We start from the raw sequence: 21,193 nt of genomic DNA, 5'->3' as shown, positions 1-21,193 counted from the left end.
CAGGGCTGAGCAGGGGCAAGGCTTCAAGCTGTTTACAGTGTTTGTGCTCTGGGAGTATCAGCACGTTCTTGGACTAATTAAAATTATTTTGACGGTATACCTTAGAAGGAGATCCGAAGATGGATGTTCCGCAGGCATAGCCTGTGTTTCCTTAACAAGGAGAGACGCCTTGCTAGTATCAGTGTCACACAACAGATTTTTTTTGATGCCAGTCAGTAAGCATTGCCTTGCCCAAAGGGTAGCCTCAAGTGTTGCAGTCCCATGGACAACGCTCTCCCACCTTCTCCGGTTTGAATCCCCATTGTGTTCCAGCCCTGTTTTTTCAGGTTAACACTGCGGGACGATACCCAGTGTGTGCTTCCATCATTTCCATCATTTCAGTGGTGCGAGTCAGGAGGGCTGAGGTGAAACACGGCATCACCTCGCTGGGGAGAAGGCCGCGTTTCCCTCCAAAGGGTCTGGCTGTCTCCTGGAAGCCTACGGGCTGCTGGGGGTTTCTGGGCTCCTCCTGGGTTTTCCTTCCAGGGACCGAGCTTGGTCTCTTGGGGCTGGGCACCTGGGTGGATAAACCAGCGCCACGTGGCCGTTTTGGGGATCCTGGCGAGGCTGGCACGAAGCCCCTTTACTCCAGGCTCATTTAAGAGAAGGAAACAGCATTCGGTGCACGACTTCACAGCTTTATTTCTCTCTCCCCGAGGGCTGAGCATCTGCCCTCAGCCCCTTCAGAGTCCCTCCAGGGCACCTCACGGCCCTGCGGAGCCCTCGTCCCCCCTCGCCCCTCTCCTCCACCACCTGCTCGCCCCCCGCGCCGCGCCGGGCTGCCCCTAGCGGCTGCTCCGAGCCCGGGGCCCGGCCTCTTTGTTCCTCCGAGCCCCCCAAAAACCCCACCCCAGCGCCCCCCGGCTCCCCCCCAGCCCCAAAACCCGCCCCGGCAGCGCTCGGAGGGCGGGTCCCGGCGGCTCCCCGAGGCGGGGCCGCCCGCGGCCGAGCGAGGGCCGGGCCGGGCCGATCCGCGCCGTCCCTGCCGGAGCCGCCGCCGCTGGAGCGCGGGGGCTGCCCCCGGCCCGCGGCGCCGCCGAGCGGTGAGGGGAGCTCCGGGGCCCGGGGGAAGGGGGCTGCGGGGCCGGGGGGGATCGGGGCGAAGCCGGGGGAGCCGAGCGGGGCCTTCCCCGGCCGCCGGAGGGAGGCGGCCCGGCCCGGCCCGGCCCGGCGCCCCGCTCGCTTCGGTTTTTTCCCCCTGTAAGAACAATGCGGCCTCGCAGAGAGCCCGGCGCGTCCCGGTCCCGGCTTTTTTTGGGGGGGGTTTTGTCCTTTTATTCGGGTTTGGCTCGCTGCTGCTCCGCTCCGGCCACCTGCAGCGCCCCGGGGAGCGCCGCGCTGTGAAGCCTCCGGGACCGGCTCCGTCGGGTTTGGGGCTTTTTAGCGCTGGTTAATGTTTTTTTGTTTTGTTTTGTTTTGTTTTTTAGCCCCAAAATAAAATAAACGCTTCCTGCGTGCTCCGGGAGCCAGCCCGGGTGGCGGCTGTCAGCGTGGAAACAGGCAGCTGAATCAGGGGTGACACCGGCTTGGCTCTCGTGTGGTAGCCCAGGGTTATCTGCCCGCTTTGTCGGGTGTCCCTGCCGGGATTTCTCCTTTTTTTTTTTCAGTGTCACTGCTTGTGGGGTGTGCTGCGAGCTCGGGGTTGTTCACCTCAACCTCACCGCGGCTTTAGCCTCAAGGTGCCGCAGCAGAAAGCTCCAGATACAGAAGTTTAATCTGGGGGAGGAGGGGTCCGACCTCCCTTACGATGCCCAAAATGCCATATTTAATTATATTTTTTTTTTCCCTTTCTTTTAAGGAACTGCAAGGGGGGAAAGGAAGTGGGATTTAACCATCGGCTCCAACAGCCCTTCGAGCCGCCGGTTTCCATCTCGGCGCATCCCGCCCGGCCGCAGGCACCATGAGGCCCCGGCACGTCGCAGCGCCCACGGCCACCGTCCTGCTGCTCCTGCTCCTGCTGTGGGCCCAGCCGGCCGCCGGCTGCAACAAGGCCCTCTGCGCCAGCGATGTCAGTAAATGCCTCATACAGGTAGGGGCTGCCTCGCCTCCGCTCGCCTTTAAGCGTTTAAAGCCCTTCGGGAGCTGTCTCTCGGAAGGACCCAACGATAACAGTAGCTGGTGTTTTGCGTTAACTAACGGACTGGGGTTTTGTGCGTCTTTTGTTAAAGAATTATGGTCTCCTCTTCACAGAAGTGCGGGTTAACAGTCATTATGTAGATAATACTAAGTGCACGCGCGTATGGGCATGTTTTTAATTCTTATTTGTTTTGTAATGGAAACGATTTCGAGTCAAGGATTGAGTACTGGGCTATCGTTAGAAGCCGCTACCACTCACACTCTTAGTTTTCGGTATCTTACCTCTTTATCAGTGATATTATGATCAATCCTTATAAATTAAAGCAGGCATTTTATGAGAAAGGTTTCTGTAGGCAGCTTCTTCTTGTTATGTTGTTGTTTTTTAAAGATAGCTGTAATACCAGAGCTTCAGTGTGCTTTCTCTGTTCCCATCTCTGTCCGTGTTCCCCTTACCTTGCCACCTGCCTGCTTTCTCGAGTCTCCTGGCCCAGGCAAGGGTCAATAGCTGATGCTGATGCCTCCATAACATACGGTCCGCGTGGACGATGAAAAAATGCTCAAAAACTCCCCTGAGAGAACTGGCACCGGCACGGAGCCAACCTGCCTCAGGGCCCCGAGGTGCCTTTGGAAGAGCTTTCTGACCAGGAAGGGCCTCTGGCTGCTAATGGCAGCGAGCCATTCGGAGCCAACGAAAGCAGGCAGGTCTGCCTAAAAACGGACTCGTGAGTTGAACTTGGGGGCAGTGGATGTTAAACGTGAGTCCAGCCTTCGTATGGTCTGTTCCGGTTTCTTTAAAATATTTCTTAGTGGCTCTTTGTAGACTGTAAAAGCAAAAGCAGAGGGTGCAGATACCGTATGCTAGTAAGTCATACAGTAAATGTACAATTACAGTCTGAAAAACGATGCGGAGGTGGCATGAAGCATTTCCATGTGCGCTTCACTTCATTCTGCATAGATGTTATTTATCTGGTTTATGAATAAAAATAGTTGCCAGATTCACAAGTGCACCCAGCAGAATGAAGACTGGCTGCAGGCCGAACCACCTTCTTTACGGCTTCTACACCGCCATCACTTTAAATTAAAAATAAAAAGTAATGATAGTAAATAAAATGCTGCTTCTCCTAGCTCAGCCATTGTCTATAGAGTCGTTAAATGTGTGGACAAGAGAGGAGCTTTTGACTTTTTCCTTCTTGAAGACAGTGCCGGTGTTTGTGTAGATACGCCGGGCGCTGTGGCAAACCGATGCACGTGCGGGTTCCTTCCCTTGCATTTTTTCGTGTCACCTCCAGGCTTGAAGCCTGTCCAAAGTAAGGTGCCAGTCGTGTGGGAGGCGCGCAAGTAGCAAGAGCGGAGGCGCGGATGCGTTGATCCCTATTCAGGGCAAAGCTGTTGGTCTGGGTGAAGGGGAAGCCGGGGAGGATTTGTTGCCTGCCATGGCTGGGTCCCCACTGCCCATCAAAGCACACAGCTCTCCGTCCCAAGTCCTCGTGTACCTGTACGGGAGTCGGGCTCGAGAGCCACCATACCTGATGTTCGGGAGCCTGATGTTTGCTGGGGTCACGCCAGCATCTCTCTGGTGACATGGCCCTGCGCCGGTGAAAAGGCAGTAGCGCGGCTCTGCTCACTGTGGATGCGCTCTCCCTTGCTTGGCGTAGGTGACGTGGAGCCCCCTCTTAGAGCGTTTCCCCAAAATTAGAGCCACGTGCGGTTCTCCAAGACCCCTCTGTGACCCGGAGCACTCGGACTCCGATGCCCATTCTCGCCGTCTGCCCACCTGCGTCCTGTGGCCGGGCCTGATGTGCCTGTCCGTGCTCACTCCGTGCTCATTCCGCTCATTTCTTGGGTGGGTGCACAAGTAGAGCACATCCGCGAATTTCTTCCCCCCTCTACACTCTTCTGGAGGAGTCTGAACTCGCAGTGCTGCGCCGGGCGAGTTCGCTCGACCGTGGCGTCGCGCGTTCCCCTGTCCTATTTTTGCAGCCCTCCCAGCTTGGCACGATCCACGGCTTGCAGCCGAGAGGTGAGCGGGGCAGCAAGCAGGGCGCGGCGTTTGTCATCTGCAGCTGCAGGCAGGCAGGGCGCGAGGCTGCCTGGGTGAGCGGGGCGGGCAGGCAGAGGACCTGCGCCCTGAAAAGCATACGGTTAACGTAAATAATTTTTGCCAGCGCTGCTAGAAGTCAGTACGGTCATTACTGCCACTCCTCGTGAGCTGCTCTGCGTTAAGGGTGGTCCCTACATAAATATTTATTTTGTTAGGTCCAGAACAGAGCATGAGATCAACAACTCGCACGCATTCGGCTTGCAGCTTGCGTCTTGAGGGCCCTGGCTTCGCTGGTGCTTTTGCTTTTTTTGTGCTTTTATGTTTTCTGTAAGCAAAGATCTGCAAGCAAATAGCTAGAGGCACCTCTCCGCATCAGCTTAGCCTTCGCACAAGCTCTGTGGATTCCTGCAGTTGGTGGGGGAGCTGCGGGTGCGACCTAGGAGCGTAGGCAGGGAGGGACCGCAAAACTGGTTCCCTCCAAGGCTTTGGATGCAGCTCCTTCCCGTGCCCCAGCGACTGCGGCTTGGGGGTTGGGGTTAGGATTAGGGTTGGGGTTAGGGTTAGGATTAGGATTAGGGTGGCCGTTGCCTCGCTTCCCAGGTAGGCAGCTGACCCTGGCCGTGCCCCGCGCCTGCGTTCCAGGATTTTGCAGATCCCTTTGGTTAATGAAGCGCCGCGTGGAGCGCGAGGCTCTGCCCCTTCGTTCGGCTTAAAATCTCCCTTCCTCTGGGTCTTCGCCTCCTGGGAATCTCAGGCACAAACTCCTCAGCGTTTCCAAGGCTTTTTTTTTGCCCCGTGGTATGAAATAAACACCCCGTTTTAACGTTGGGGCTGACGTATCTAAAACTTTCTGCTGGCCTGTGTTCTGTAGCCGTAGTACGTAACACAGTTGGGTTAACAGCATTATTCCGGCTGGTTTGCTTCCAGGAGATTTGCTGTTATTAACTGTTCTAGGAAAAAAAAACATGAGCTCTTTTCCTTTCGCTCCCCCCCCCCTCCAGTTTGCAAAGAGGTTGCCAATGCCTCCAGGTCCTGTTTCTCACCGCGCCGAGAAAATAGTCTCTGTCACTTCAAGAAAGCTTTGAAAAAACGCAGATGTTAAATCCCTCGTAAAATTTTTTTTTTTTTTTTTATTTGCTCTCCGGAGCAGAAATATCTTGATTGTACAAACATGTCTGCTTCCTAGTCCGTGCCGTATTTTTAGACTGGGAGGCTTATTTCTTGCCCAGCAAAATACATTCTCTGGTGCACCTTCGGTAGTTCGGCCTGGGAGGCTGCCAGGTTCGCTCATGAGTAATACTTTCTTCCACTGACGCCTCGCCACCCCCAGCTATCAACAGGGAGCGTTCCTCACTCGGCTCCGCTTCACCCACGTCCCATGCAAGCATTCTTTTCAAAAGATGTATCCTGTGCGGGTGTCCAACGGGGATGAGTCAGTGGGAAGAACTCAAGAGCGGTTAAGGAAGCCGTCTACGTGCAAAAAACGCACGTATGGAAAAACATACGGCGACTGCCCGCAGGAGACGGGCCGGCGCGGGGAGCGGGGAGCCGCAGGACTGCGCGGGAGACCAGCTTGGCTGCTCTTTCTTCCGTCTTCTCCCTCCTCCAAAGTGAACGCAAAGAACAAAACCAAAATCAAATTTAAAAAAAATCACGGTGTTCGTAAGCCCTCCCTGTAAGAATAACATCGGTAAGATACCGGTGGGTACGGTGACGCTATCCCGAGGTAGTCCGTACACATACGGACACCGGGAAGATTTTTTTTTTCTATTGCAAGTGCAGAATTTAAGGTTACACCTAGTTCTGTAAGAACACTCTTCTCTTGGACTCTCATGGTGCAGTCTATAGAGCTGGAACAGCTTGAATTTGGTGATTTTTCTGGCTTTGATTCCTTATGTTACATTTAATAGTTTATGGAGAATCACCTCCTCCCACACACTAGCTCGTTGGTGTTGCAACGTCTTTAATAAGTCTGGGGTTGTTTGCCCGGTTTTATTGTTGAAGAACAAATATATAGTTTTATTTTAATGTTAATACGTATTAATATTGCTTTCTGGGCAGTGTAACAGTGCTTTACTCATGGCTGGTTTTAAAAGTTGTTCTATTCGGGCTTTTTTATTCTGGAGGCTGACACAATCTGTTTATTGAACTGTAAGATAAATATTTTAGAAATGCGTCATTCATTCACATAAGTCATCTTTCTAAGGCTGTGGCGTCTCCTCTTGTGGAAAACTTTGTATATCTCCTTAATGAGCCTGTTTTCCATCTTTCGCTTGGAAACAGCAGAGTAATAGGTGACACGAATAAACTTTGAGAATGAAGAAGTAAGAAGCCTTGGTAGTTTTCCACTCTGTAAACAAAATAAGGCTTAAGACCGCGTGTCGCAGAAACACATGTGGACAGCAGGAGCTCACGCTCGATCCCCCAAAAGTGCAAACAATCCTGATTAAACTACTCAGGCAACAGCTTCTCAGCATTGTGCAGAACACATTAGTTTGTGAATTTTATCTTTCTGCTGGCTTCGAGAAGATTTGTCATTCTCAATCTGGGATGAAGCAAACAGGATAATAGCGGAATGAGGAATTTTTGTTTAAAAAGTGAGGTTTTGCCCAGGGCGTAATCCAGGCCTGTGGATTGTCATCCGCTAGCCACGGTCTCTTGGCCGAACTGGAACGGCTAGTACGTGCTTGTGAGCTAGAGGAAGCACACCGCCTGCTTTTTAGATTTCCTCCGTACGTGTAGGATGTTTCCACGCTTCCAGGTCCGCAAGTGCACGCCTTCAGCGGGACTGCTAAACCTCTGCCTTCAGGTTTGGGTAATAAGAAAAAGGGGTTTGTCCTCTTGCTTCCCAGCCTTTATGATTAAAGAAAAATACATGTGCACACCATTTCACTTTCTGGAGACTGCTGAAGTCTTTGAAGTGCCCAGGGTGTCGTTTTGCAGGTAGGAGAAGAAGGTTGTTTCCTTCAGAGCAAAAAGTGAATCAGCTGGACCCGGGATAAAAAATTCACATACAGTTACTAATACTGCAAATGGAGAGCAACGTGTAGCAAGCATCCAAAGAGGCACAAAATAGTTTTGTCCAGCTGACTTAACCAAGTAAGTTCCTCTTAGAATCCACGGATAGGTGTGATGGAAGACATTGCACGTCTTCTGAAGTATGTGCGCGCTGCTTATGGTAACTTCCTATTTTAGCTAAATTATAACTTCTGCACACTATTTATATATAAAGAAACATCCTTCTTTGAATTTCCTCTGGAAATGGGAAAAGCGTTCAAAGAACTTGTAGATTCAGGCACGCAGAAGCAAACACAGCTTTCCCATGAATAGGATTTTTTCTCTTTTAAGCGCTTGTTAGCTGACTTCAGATCTGTGTTTAGAATTTAATTAAAAAAAAAAAACCTCACAAAAGATCCTTTTGTAAACTCTGATTGCCTCTTTGGCTAGAAGTGTTTTACCATTTACTCACTCTGTTAGTGTCCTGAGCTCTTTTAGTATGGTAATTCAAGTTGTGGCTGGAGGAAGAATTGCTCTGCCCTGCTGGCATGTTACGTCTGGGTTTGCTGTGGTGTAACACGTTCGTGTTGTTTTCAGGAGCTGTGTCAGTGCCGCCCAGGGGAAGGGAACTGTTCCTGCTGTAAGGAGTGCATGCTCTGCCTCGGCACGCTTTGGGATGAGTGCTGTGACTGCGTTGGTAAGTTTGCATTTGTTGGGGGTATTTTCAATTTTTTTTTTCCCAAAACTGCTTCCTCCTGCCATGTGTTGAGCTCACAGTCATCACAGAAGTGAAAGGCCAGGACGGAATCTGTGCTTTAAACATCCCTGCGGGTACTGCCTGGATTAGTGTGGGGATCAAAACGCCAGGAGGCCGTATGTGCTTTGTGCAGTGAGGCCTGGTGGTGGTCCAGCATTTGCTGGGTTAGTATCATCACTGACTGTTAGTTTTGCCTCTAAAACACAGACTTTTTTTCAATTTGGCATCTCACTGAAACCATGCAGCGCCTGCTGCGTGGGGCCGGACACGTGGAGTTTCTAACTGTGAAGTGGACTGACAGGTACCGCGTAGGGACAATTGTAGCTTTGAGTTCCCCTGTGAATCCTTGGGATTAGTCGTAAATATGCACGGCCCAACTCTTTCCTCGCTCTTCTGTTTGCAAAAAGAGCTTTCTGGAAGGTGAGAGAGAGGCATCGCGCCGCAGGATTAGATGACAGCCCTGACAAGAACAGCATTATTACTAACAGATCGTGTTCAGAGCCCCAAGGGTTCTGCAAGTGAATGCTGCCCCTGCTGAAGGAGGGTATGTTCTCGTTCTGTCTTGGGTTTTAAATGTGCTGAAAGCTTCATCCTTCTGTGGTTGCTGGAAGTCTCCTGCTGTTCACAATCCATCTGGCTCCCATGAGAGGGAGGCATCCTGACTGTTGTACCTGATCTCAGCTTCTCTGGCTGCTGGTTCTTCTCTGAGTCCATGAGGATGATTAGCTTCAAAGTGCTCTTTTTCACTGTTCTTTGCTTCTCCTGTTCCATCACGACGTGAACATAACAAAATTGCTTCTTGCTTGGTTCTCACCCGCTTACTTTTGCTTTTCCGTCCTGCAGTAAGCAGCAGTGTGGCACGCTCCCGTCCTTATCTCGTTCTCCCCAGTGGCATAAAGTATTTTCAGCCCCTGCACCTGTGCTGGTTATAAATTTAGAAGGAGGTCTTGAGTTTGGTTTTTCTATTTGAGCTGAAATCTTTTAATGGGCTCACTAAAAAGTGATCTATATTCTTTTTTCCCCACCCCTTTTGCCTTTCCAATGTCTTCTTGCTTTTTGTAATGCAATACTGACGTACACTGTGGTCATGTTCAGTCGTGAGGGTGGGGAGGAGTGGAGGTGGTTTCCCTCTTCCAGAACAATGCATTATCTGCTGTAGGAAGCAAGGCTCAGCATGGAGATGTGCTGCAGGAGGAGGAAGAACCGAGCTATTGGGACTGTGAAATAAAAAAGACATGTCTACACACAGGGCTTCTTTTTCTAAATCCGCAGGTTACTCCCTGTTCCGCTGCTGTTTCCCATAGTGCTACCCAGGAGAGAAGTTAGCAAGGTTTTAGTTTCAGTTTCCCAGCACTGGGAAAACAAAAACATCTCCTGATGGTTCTGCTGGTGCCTCAGAACTTGTTGGCGGCGTGGTGTGGCCCTGTTCAGAAGGAACTACACTTCCCTTTAACGTAGAGTGGGGGTGAGAGATTTCCCTGGCGTTCTTGCTTCCCTTGTTTCAACAGTCCATTTCTGCATCTTCGCATCCGTGCCCCAGAAAGATGGGTTGGGAGTGCTTGGGAATGCAGGGTACAGCTCTGTGGCTGGCTGAAATCCCTGGGGGGGCTGTGATGCTGGTCGGGAACTTGGATTTTCAGTAACAATCTGTAGTAAGAGAGTTGGGTAAGAGGAAGGCAGGAAAGAAAGGAAAGTACTTAAATTGGCAGGAATATTTTATGTTTTTTTTTTTTTTTTTTTTTTTTTACGGTCGAACACATCTGCATTTCCTTCCGTTACAAGAGACGTAGCTCTAGCATAGTGTCTTAGTTATGTTTTAAAATCTAGTTACCATATTTTGTCATAAATCATTGCCTTCCAGAGCAGTAATGTGGACATGTTTGTTCCTTACCAGTTGCTCATAAGTTAAGCTTTTTATTTTCATTTTAACCAAAGCTACTGTACTGTAATTACACTTTAAAATACCATAACAAATAGTAAGAGGAAGGATCTTTGTGGAATGAGCAATTACCAATGGTATGAGCAGTGGTTTCTTGGTTCATTATAAGATAGTATCTTCTTATTGGATTGATATGCGCACAAACTGTATGCGTTCTGCAGTCATTTGATAAACATTCTTTCTGCTTTTTTTGCTTTTTTTTCCCCCGTGTGTCCTTCTTATTGGTGAAATCCACCTTCACATCTAACTTGACAGAGGTGGCTTCTGGAAAAGCTCACTGGTTTCCATTTCACAACAACGTCTCTTGATGTGTCTGTGCCACGTTGATACCTTCCTAATTAAATTTTAGGTGGGCTTTCCTTATTACAAGTTTATTGTGAATATTCCAAGGGTTCACTAAAAGGTGATAATGCAGCGGTACAAATTTTTAGTTAAAGTACTGAGTCCAAGAACATCTGCGAATAACAAATTGTTTTATGAGGAGTAGCAAAATAAGTGTTCACAGTGGGAAGCTGGCTTAAGTGGAATTGTTTTTTAGCGCGACCCAATGTTCTTCGGAAGAGAGGCTTTTCCCTTTTCTATCCAGTACTCACCCTTTTACAGGAGTTGCCTATCAGGTGCTGTTTCTGTTACTAGATGCTGGCCATGCCGACTGCATGCTTGAGGTTTGTCAGGTCTCATGCTGAAATTGTCACAGGCAAACTTTACTCTTTGTTCATTACAGAAATACGCCAACTTAAACTGAAAAGATTGTGGTTTTGTGTGAAGTTCTAGTTACACATGATTTCTGAAGCCGGACTCCCGGTGTGTCTACAGGGCAAGAGATGCTTTTCTGAACGTGTGGGGCAGGTAGACTTCAAACGTGTACGTCCCATATGGCTTTGAAAGAAGAGTATTTAAGGATTGTTTCGCTCTGCAGCTGTAGCTGTCTAAAACTGTATCTGTGAAACTACCCAAAACGATATCCAGATGTACATGAGGAAAATAGATTTCTCTGTCTCTTGCCAGGTGACTTCTGATACTATTTTATGGCTTCTGGGTTTAAATACCTCTGCAGATACAATTTTTCTTTTCAGTCTTGGAGGCTTCAATGTTTTGATGAGATGAAGGTACCCTGCAGTTTCATGGCTGGTAATACACAGTAGTGTTTAAATGGTTAATGAAAAACTGGCCCCTGCATTGCACGTCACAAAACCTTTTTGTAGGAACTGTCAAAGAGGACTGCAGAGGTGGACAATAGGCTTCAAAAAAGATTCCCCAGGAGATGGAGAAAAATGTGGCAGAGGTAGAAAGGAAATAAACATTTTTGCCTGTAGCAATCCCTCCAACTAAGTAGAAAAGCCAGGTACACCTCAGCCATGTCTAAGCAGGTAAAGTAATTCAGGCTCCTGCTCTCTCTCCTGATACTGATCTGTGCACCCCGGCAGGTGACTAGTAAGATCTAATACACTGCTGAAGCAAAGGAGATCGAATACTTGAATTGTGATCAAAAGTTTCGTGTACCTCAGGGCTTGTCAAGATACTATCTTGGTTCAGTCGGAAGCTTCCATTCCAGATTCGTGCTGGTATCGATTACGCCGCGCTTTGTCTCCTTTCCCAGGGGAAACAAACCTTCCGCTGAACTCTTCGTGTTCTAATGTGTAATGCTATAGCACAGAAAGAGAAGTGAAAAAGAGGTTTTTCTTTTCTCTTGGATCTCACAGGTTGCAGGTGTGTTTTGTGGAGGTCCGCAGAGATCTGAAACCTGCCGATGTTGAAAGCCAGCCCTGCTGTCTTTGGTGGGGATATTATTAAGACCGGGATACATATAAAAGGGCTTTGTTCTGCTTATTAAAAAACAAATTTCAAAAAAAAATCCTAAATATTCCCGTGTGTTCCAAGAAGAGTTCAGGGAGTTTCGTGTAACTTGCTCTCTCGTTCCTCTGCAGGTATGTGCAACCCTCGCAATTACAGTGACACGCCGCCAACGTCCAAGAGTACTGTAGAGGAGTTGCACGAACCAATTCCTTCACTTTTCCGGGCGCTCACAGAAGGGGATACCCAGCTGAACTGGAATATTGTTTCCTTCCCCGTTGCAGAAGAACTGTCGCATCACGAGAACCTAGTTTCCTTTTTAGAAACGGTGAACCAGCCGCAGCATCAGAACGTCTCTGTTCCGAGCAACAACGTCCACGCACCTTACTCTAGCGACAAAGGTAATGAGCAGAGGGTCTGAATTCCTGGCGCTTCCTCTGGTCTCTTCCAGGAGCTTTCTCAGTGCATCTTCTGTGCTTCTCTGTGCTAGCTTCTTCTTTTCCCGTATAAAATACGTGAAAAGTTCAGGCTAATTCTGAGCGTGACATAACAAAAAAGAGTGAAGCAAAAGTGTTGAGGAACCTGGAAGACGGTGTTAAAGTGACTGAGGATCTTAGGGGACACTGAACAATGCGAGTTTGTCATCCGTATAGCTCCTCCTGTGGCATGAGGCAGTTTGTTCAGATTATTTCGTGGGCACCAGCAAGGTATGTCCTTTGAAGCAGATACCTGTAGGTTAGGAGACAGGACAGACCCAAACTGAACCCACATCACTGTGTCGGTGCAGCGCTAGGCGACTGAAATGCCTGGCTTTAGAGGCGTGAGAAAGCAACGTGCCATAAACCACGGCACCTGGGGTGGGTGTTTACTTCTTAGGTCTGAGCTGGCATAACTCGAGCTCTGGTTTGTGGAAAATCCAGCATTAATAGTAAACCTGAGTAAAATTAGCGAGATGACTACCTATGTTGAGGAGGGATTTGACAGAGAATTTTAAAAATAAGTACTTTGGGGGTAGCAGGCTTTCAACATAAGGACTTACTGCCCTTACTTTATATATATGTATATATAATTATATTTATTTTATATATAATATATTTCCAGCTTCAGTTTGGAGGACACACTCTAGAGTATTGTGTGCTGGGTGAGAGGGTAAAAGATGAGAAGTTTGAGGTATGACAACAGTGGGATAAGAAAAATTCTCAGTGCCTCTCAGTTTCTATACTAAACCTGAAATACTCTTCCATGCAAATCATTACATCAGACTTAAAAGAATCTCATAAACCGTTCTTAATAAGATTGCTGCTCAACAGGGGAAAAGAGCATCTGATTTGTTTTATTATAGTGTAATTAATGCTTTGTTTCCTTCCCAACACACACTTTTAAGTATTAGTAACCCCGCATGTCGCTGTTGTGATGGCTCTTTTATCTTATCGAGGCAAGATACCCTAATTGATGGACACGCTGCTTTTCCATGCCATCGTGAACCTTTGACCTAGTTATGTTTCTGAGCAGGACTGCTATTGATTAAATGGAACTGTAATGGCAACTTTTCTAACTTCCTTTGGTTAAGGCACGTTAGAAAAATAAATTAATTCCAGAACCGGGAAGCCAGATGGTCAGAAAACATCTCGTTTATGTGTCTTTGACGTTATTAAAACGCTTGGTCACCATTATGAGAGCGATGCAGAAAGCCACGTTAAATGGCAAGCCACAAAAAGCCATGTGTGCAAACACTACAGTATTTAAGGATGTAAATTATACTTGGAAAAAAAACTGTGCCTGGAACAATCTTGAATATAGCCCACTGTACTTAGGTACAGCAGCCCGGATGGCCGTTCCCCGACAGTCCTTTCCTACCGTACCAACAGGACGGGCTAATGATAGCTTTGGATTAAACTTGGAATGTGAATTGCATCTCAAGGGTGTGGAGGAGTTCTGAGTTTAACAGCACAGACAAATACATAACTGCAATTTTTTCGTAGTCAAAAGTTTCCTTCATTTCATTTGCTAAGGACCTATTAGAGATGAGGCTGAGAGAGCTTTCACTGGAATGATGACATTCCAAAACCAACAGTTATATTTGGAAATAGCTACCAAATACCACCGGTTTTCGGGCTTCGGTAGACACTTAGAAGAGAAATAAATGTCAGAGCCATTTCTGTAATCTCTGGCTATGCCTCCTCCATCTTAGTGATCAGTGAAGAACTGGAAAAGGTAGAAAATGGCTTTCAATACCCTATGCTTTTAAATACGTAACCCTGTTGAGGAGTCATGCTAAGGTTTGCTTCTAAAAACTGGTGAATCGAGCTGTGAGAACAAGAGGTGGAAAGAAAAATTGGCTGCCGGCCTTGGTCAGTTGATGTTTGTTATGGTGGAAGCAAGGACGCGCGGGCAATTGCATCTGGTGTGTTGGACGTTACGCCACCCATGCGGTGGCATTGTTTCTAAAACTTTTTGGCTGAGCTTACTGGGGAAGCAATGACTAAAAGGTGGAGGGGTAGGAGGTGAAGTGCCGAAGAGCCTGGTTAGCATGGGCACGCAGAGGGAGCGGAGCCCAGGAACTTGCAGGAGTCTGATGGCTGCTTCCCATGCAAAGTTCAGTCCCATAATCAAGTCGCTGTGGTTTCACAAGCCAGCACGTGGGAGAGGAACCACTGTAACAGAGGATGGGGCTGTGTGCACGTATGGCTGCGTGCTCAGTCGCAGTAAATACAAATTTAGCCTGCAGCAGAAGAAACTGAAGACAGCCTCTGTGCCCTTTCCTTCTTGCCAGACATGCTGCTAGTCCTAATGGCAGATCTTGCAGATGGAGATGTCTTTCGGATGGCAGTTGTCTTTAAGGCTGTGACATTCAGGGCTTTGAAAAAATACTCCTGTGAGCAGGAACACAGATGCTTTATGTTTTCTTCGTAGTGCTGTGCCTCGCTATTTTGGGCTGCTTCTGTGGATCCTTGCATGCTTCGCTCCAGCATGGTGCGCTGGCAGCAGCCCCTTCCTTTCATTGCCTGTAAAGGGAGAGATGTAGGTTTTGGTAAGGGCACAGTAGGCTGTGTGTTGTCCTATGGAAAACATCCCCAAATTTGGAGAGGCTCAGCCTATAAATACCCCTTGCCTCTGATTTTAATTTCAGCCCGCCCTCACGCAGGGATCGACGTGAAGCTGCTTCTCGGCCGCCAGACTTGCTATATGCAGCCCTGGGCGGGTGCCAGGAAAAGCAGTGCTGGCTTTTTGGGAACCAAAGGCCTTTGTGCCTGGCGGTGGGGAGCCACCGGGTCCCGGGGGGAGGGGGAGGAGGAGGAGGAGGAGGGCTGCGGATCAGCGCCAAGGGGGAACGCAGCGGGACGTAAAGCCCTGCCCCGGCCTACCGCGGCCACCACGTCAAGCTTCCCCGTTATTATCCTAACGAGTGTCTTCCCGCTCCTCTGGTGAACGTGGAGCTCTTCATATCGGTGGCTTCTGGCGTTTGATCCACTACTCGCAGTGGTTATTAATCTGGGTTACATTTGCGCTTTATCCTTGTTTTTTTGCTTTGCTTTTAGCTGATACCCTCAGAGCTCTGAGCAGCGAGTTCAGATGTTTGAACAAGCTTAAGTGCTGCAGATGATGACAGGATGTTGGCAAGAGGGAGAGGGGGAAGTCAGATAATCTTCTGGCAGCTGATGAAACAAAATGTGCTTTGTAGTTTGAGGGTTTCCGACCTAAACTGCTCGGTGACACGGCGCATGGCGTCAGCTCTGGCCCTAGGCTTCCCGCAAGTGCCAGCCAGGTAGGGAAGGTCTGGCAGTCCTGTAAAGGGCATCTACCTCTGTAGGTGTGACAAGAAGATACTAAAAAAATGTGTTTTCTTGTTGTTTTTTGACTTCTAACATATGATATGGCTGCCTGAGAGAGTTACCTCCTCTTCTACCAGCAAACAGACAGCTTGACTTGCATAGCATTTCTAATTTCAAAGGTGGCGTACAGGGACTTGTAATTAAATGGGGAGGTTTCTGAGGTCTGCTCATCTTGTAGACAAGCATTTTTCCTTAACTTACAAGGATGGGACTGTTTCCTAAATTCCTCCATAGTTTACCGGTACAGATCTCATACCAAGAGTATTGTAGCAAAGACTGACAGAGACACGAGTCCATTTCTTCTGGTCGTTTTGAATTTAAACTTGATTCTAGATTGTTGTTTCTCCCACACAACCTTCATGTAATTCTGAGGCAAGAAAGAGCTAGGTAGCTGGCGGTCTCCTGCCGCTCTCCTTCCCCATCCATCTGTATCTGATAGTCCTTCCTGTGTGAAAATTGACAAAATGCTAATGAAAGAGCTGTTAATGCAGTAAGTAGCATCCTTTTTATCTACGCCAAGGGAGTCAGCGATGCCTGCGTAATTAGGTTTGTGAAACAACTTAAATACTCTCCCAGATCCCCACTGAGCCAGCAGTTTTGGTTGGTTGTAGTTATTTTTTTACGACCCTCTTTCTGTAGCCTGTAAAGAGGGATTTCATGCTTAGCGTGAGGAGCTCTTTCAAAAATTCGGCATCTGTGCAGAAACACCGGCCCTGCTGAGGAGGAGCAGGGAGGTGTAGCTGTGTGTAGCTCCGTGTGCTCTGCTCTTCGTGTTACAGCCTGCTTTTTCCACAGGCTGTGGCTGTGTCCTGAGCCACCGATGTAGAGCACACGTGGGCTGTATTGCACTGAGCAGGAGATGGGAACTTCAGCTTGGGGTAGCTCAGTGACGTTGATTTTTGCATCCTAGAAATTACGGACTTCGGCTTTTTTTTTTAAAAAGGTTGTTCTACTGCTATTCAGCCCCGAGTGGTTGTGCCTTCTGCAGCTGGTCCGGAGATTAGGGTCAGTCAGGTGGAGGTGGCATCTCAAGAGCTGATTTCGCAGCAAGAGATTTGGATAATGCCCTCGGTAATGTGCATTAAGTTTTGGTTAGCCCTGACGTGGTCAGGCGGTTGGACTCGCAGATCTTTGTAGGTCCTTTCCTACTGAACTATTCTAATCCCAGCTAATCCAGGAAGATTTAGGATCGCCTGTGGCAGAAGCTCTGTGCCTCCATTTGGTGCCTGAGCACCTCCCGTGAGCAGTGAGGAGGACAAAAACAGGGGGGTGCCCTGGTGTCCTGGGACTGTTTGGTGTATGTGGGTGCCTGCTGGGCCTTATTTTCAAGGGTTGTAGAAAGAAGTGCCAAGAATGGGACAGGACTTAGACAGCCACTGCGTTTTTTGTTGACGTTCCCAGCAGTACTTCAAGTTCTCCAAGATTTCTTGAATAACTGCAGCTTTACTCACAGCACAGCTTTCCTGGGAGCCGAAAACCGCCTCAGCTATGGCTCTGCACTTCCTCCTCAAGACTCCTCACGCCTCTCGCATTGTGTGAGGTGTCTGCAAGAAGTTTGTCAGTGCAGAGCCTGAACAAAGAAGCCAATACTCCCTTGCTTTCAGTGGGCTGGCAGCATAAAAGCTGTGGTTAACAGCTGCATCGCTCCTAGCGTCCTTTGGTTGCTTCCCCTTCTCCGTATCTCCGTAATCATTATAAAAAAAGAAAAACAACAACAACGAAACCAACACGGTCTGATTTATTACCTACGTTTGGATTACATTTTCCTAATCCTCCTTGGGATGCAGGCCAGTACATTTCTTCTGGATCCACACACATTAAGCAGAAATAGGCTAGAAAGCCTCCTGACGTTCCCAGCTCACAAATCCCTACACTGGGGGTAAATATGGTGCAGTCAAGATCCTTTGGAGGATGAAGAGTTATCTGTGGTGTAATCACCTGCTCAGCAGAGAAAAAAGTTGGAGCGATCTATCGGCTTGGGGAATTGGAAGCCGACGGTGGAGGGATGGTTTTTGTTTTGTAGCTGTGGTAAAAGCCTCAGCTCCGGTTTTGGGTTACAACACCAAACTTCACGGCATTTCAAGTAACTGCATGGATGTTAGAACAACAAAGACGGTGCTTAGACAAAAAGGCAGAGAGGATTTCCTAATCTTCGTAGTAAAACTGGTGCTGCTTAAAATAATAATTAGAAAAGTGTGCTGTTTCAGGCTGAGGAAAATGGGACAACATAGCTCTAGACACATTGATTTCATGTGGTGTAAGAATGCTGTTGAATCATGGGGACGAGGAGAAAATGTTTATACTTAAACGAGTGGGGTTTGATGTTTTTAAAATAACTTCTCTAAAACTTAAGTAGTCTGTGATAACATATAATAACTGCTAGCAACAGTAAAAGTGGTATCTTATTGCTAAGGATTGTACCTCCAGGGGACACGTGCTTGTTTGTTATTTTGGCGTAGCTCATCATAGCAGACAACAGGCTGAGCTGTAGACACTGAGAACTTAAAATTAATCGATTTCACTCACCTAGAGTCTCTGCTTTTCTCAGCTTTCCCTATCACCTTTTTTTTCTTTATGCCTCGCAGTCATGACGATTTGCACTCTTACTTCAAAAGCGATATGTGCAATTAATTTTTAACTGACCTTTTAAAATACTTTAAGACCTTTAAAACCGTTTTTCCCCTTCTTGGTTTAGAACACATGTGTACTGTGGTGTATTTTGATGACTGCATGTCGATACATCAGTGCAAGATCTCTTGCGAGTCCATGGGAGCATCCAAATACCGATGGTTTCACAACGCCTGCTGTGAGTGTATTGGGCCAGAATGTATCGACTATGGCAGCAAAACTGTAAAATGTATGAACTGTATGTTTTGAAGCAGGAAAATTGTAATGCAGTAACATGGAGGCCAAAGTAATCCCTCTCAGTTCAGAGCTGGGGATTGGAAAACACTGCCTTGTGGTGGAGTGCCTACTGGTTGCAATTAAATGTAGCTGGTTGAAAAAAGGTGTATAAAATTTGAAACTTTTTTCCTTTTTTTTTTTTTAATTCAAGCAAGGCTAACTTGTAGATGTTTCAACATTATGTTTAAAGTTTATTTTTCTTTGTTTCTGTTCGAATGGTACAGCCATGCTCCTCCTTGCTGTTCTGATTGTTTTCCTCTGATTTCAAACTATTGACTGTATTGGTTTTCAGAATGTAATACTATAGCTAGTAGTTTAGAGTAGGGAAACCTTAAGAATATGGTAATGAGATTCCCATCATCTAAGTTCAACAAATAATTAAATGGATACGGAGTTGAAGAGGGAGAGTTGTTCTTTAGGTTTTTGGTTTGGTTTTGGTCTTTGTTTTTGTTTTCAAACTTTATTACCCTCCATTTCCTGAGCGCAGCCTTCTATCGTGAAAATAGTATTTGAAGAATAAGTAAAGCTTTCACTTCAAGTTCAGAATGTGGGTTGTCATGGATAAAATCCTAACTTCTTAGAAGGGCTGCCCAACAAAACACTGTACGGGACACTTCTACAAGTTTCGTTTGCCCTGCACTTTTCAGTACATTGGGAACTGAAAAAAATCTTTTCAGTCTTTTCTTAAATACGAAAATAAGGCTGTTAGGTGCAGTTGCATCTCCCTCTTTTTGCACTGTTCTCTAGGGTCGCTTAATTTCTGAACATTCAGTGCAGTAAAAGGAACATGAAAGTTTATTATGAATTTAATGACTAACTGGATAAAGAAGAATGAAACAGCATGAACTAGCAAGTGCTACGGTTGAGCAGCTGGCAGCAGACATGTTCACATTTAGTTTGCTCTGAATATTTATTCCAAAACTTAATTCTTTTTTTTCCCATGAGATGTTGTCATTGAAGATGTGTCCTCAAAGGCAAAGTTAGGGTGTTCCGAGTACAGAACACTGTCCATGTCTGTAAGAGAGAATTTTGATATGTTGACAGTTACATGGCGATTGTTATGACCCAATGAAGTCTCCACTGATAATGGTACTAAGTACAGGAATAAAGTGTGTGAGTAGTTAAGGTTCAGCTTCTGGTATTTATAATGGTGTGTTTTTTAACTCCTTGACTTTTTGTTTTTTTTTAATGCATATATATGCATATATCTATATGCACACAGAAAGAATTTGACTAGTCATGTTTCTCTCACTAACCTCAGTCTAGAGGGATTACACTGTTTCCTAGTCACACCTGTGTATCTGTACCATGTACAAATGAAAGCAGTCATTTTCCATTTATTATGGTTGCCTGAGTGTTTTTTTTCATTTTCGTACAGCTCTTTCAACAAGACCATATATAAATACTCTTGTGAAATAACGTTACTTTCTTCAGTCTCTTTTTCAGCTGTAAAGAAGTACTTGAAAGATGAATATTTGTTTTGAACTAGTAGATAATGGAGTACCTGCATACTTTAAACTTGCAATTAAGTGATAAAAAATCATAGATGTGAATAGAAGAACCTAGCTTGTAATGAAGGAGTTGATCTTTGCGTATTTGACAATTCATGTTATCTTTTCTTTTTCCCGATTTTCTTACAATGAATGGAGAGAGAGAATACGTTAGGAGCAGCTGTGCCTGTTTCTGGCTGGAGGACGATGCGTTGTTCTTCACCAAGACAGAAAGCATGTAGGAAGCATTCCTGCAGGTCACTAGCGTGTTTAAGACTTCGCAGTGTTAAATTATTTAAAACACTATCGTAGTTCAGAATCTTCTGAGAGAGGAAAAAAAAAAACAGGGCTGATGTTTCTGGGTAGGCACCTGCTGTCGTGGGTCTGTGACACCAACTCCACTCACATCGCCAGAATTTCACTGTGAGGTCAAGTCAAAGGAACAGCGAGGGTGGAGGGGACTTGCCTAACGCGTGTCTGGGAACACACTGGGGGAACAGCATAAAATTGTAAATACATTTGTCTGTGTAATGGCCTGAGACGTAGGTAGTGAGGACGCACACTTTCTGGGGCTTGCCTTATTTTTGTAATTCTTAACGCTGTCTAGAGTTTGCTGTAAGCATTGCGTGTATGCAAATGTCATACAGCAATAGCAAATGTATTTTATTACGACGAGTGTTTTAAGAGGTATTTTAATAAAAAGACATTACTGTTCCATGTGTTTTCATTCTCATGATTTCGTCAAGGCAAATGTTACCAGGAATCATAGTAGAAAAGTTACTAATCTAAATGAATGGAATAACACAGAGAATTAACTCTGCAACCCTATTTTTCCAGTACTAAATCTGTGGTTTCCTTTTAAGCTCGTTCTTCATACAAATCAATAAAGTAGAATTTTCTCAATAGTCAAAATGTGCCTTCTGACAAGCATCTAACTGTTTTGGAAGGTTGCGTATTTAAGTCCTAGTCCATTTTGCAAGGAAAATCTTGATTTATTTTGGAGGTTCTTATTTTCCATGGCTCTAGATACAGGCAAACAATCACCTAATACGTCCTTTAGAATATTTCATAGAATCATTTAGGTTGGCAAAGACCTCTAAGATCACCAAGTCCAAGCGCTAACCTAGCAATGCCAAGTCTACCACTAAACCATGTCCCTAAGCACCACCTCCATGCACCTTTTAAATACCTCCATGGATGGTAATACAGAACATGCCTAAATACTTTCCTGGGCTGGAACCTTCTCAGGGTAAAGCATCTGTCCTTAATAACCAAATTGAAAGGGGAGCAAAAAAGGGAATGCATGCAGTAAGAAATTATACA

General features: G+C 46.6%; 1 protein-coding gene across 4 annotated transcripts; it reads left to right on the top strand.

Annotated features, from left to right (window-relative positions):
* Positions 1–976: 976 nt before the first annotated feature.
* TWSG1 (twisted gastrulation BMP signaling modulator 1) lies at positions 977–20,585 on the top strand. 4 transcript variants are annotated; one of them, XM_040550040.1, is made up of 5 exons: positions 977–1,082; positions 1,838–2,068; positions 7,751–7,850; positions 11,778–12,044; positions 18,172–20,585. In XM_040550040.1, exons 2-5 carry the CDS (start codon positions 1,940–1,942, stop codon positions 18,351–18,353), a joined length of 678 nt encoding a protein of 225 aa, XP_040405974.1. In that variant the 5' UTR covers positions 977–1,082; positions 1,838–1,939; the 3' UTR covers positions 18,354–20,585. The 4 variants fall into 4 exon arrangements, with proteins under 4 accessions (XP_040405974.1, XP_040405975.1, XP_040405973.1 ...); XM_040550041.1 differs by having other exon boundaries at positions 993–1,082; positions 1,857–2,068; XM_040550039.1 differs by lacking the exon at positions 977–1,082 and adding an exon at positions 1,508–1,718.
* The last annotated feature ends 608 nt before the right edge of the window (positions 20,586–21,193 follow it).

Source organism: Cygnus olor, chromosome 2 (genome assembly GCF_009769625.2).
Source record: "Cygnus olor isolate bCygOlo1 chromosome 2, bCygOlo1.pri.v2, whole genome shotgun sequence".
Classification (NCBI taxonomy): Eukaryota; Metazoa; Chordata; class Aves; order Anseriformes; family Anatidae; genus Cygnus; species Cygnus olor.
Note: the sequence above shows the minus strand (reverse complement) of the source record. Positions and strands in the feature narration are given on the sequence as shown.

Bases quoted from the DNA above. Each gene is read 5' to 3' on its own strand.
- TWSG1 (XM_040550040.1), top strand. From the start codon at position 1,940: ATGAGGCCCCGGCACGTCGCAGCGCCCACGGCCACCGTCCTGCTGCTC. The intron at 7,851-11,777 runs GTAAGTTTGCAT...GTTCCTCTGCAG, and splicing joins TGAGTGCTGTGACTGCGTTG to GTATGTGCAACCCTCGCAAT. The intron at 12,045-18,171 runs GTAATGAGCAGA...TTCTTGGTTTAG, and splicing joins ACCTTACTCTAGCGACAAAG to AACACATGTGTACTGTGGTG.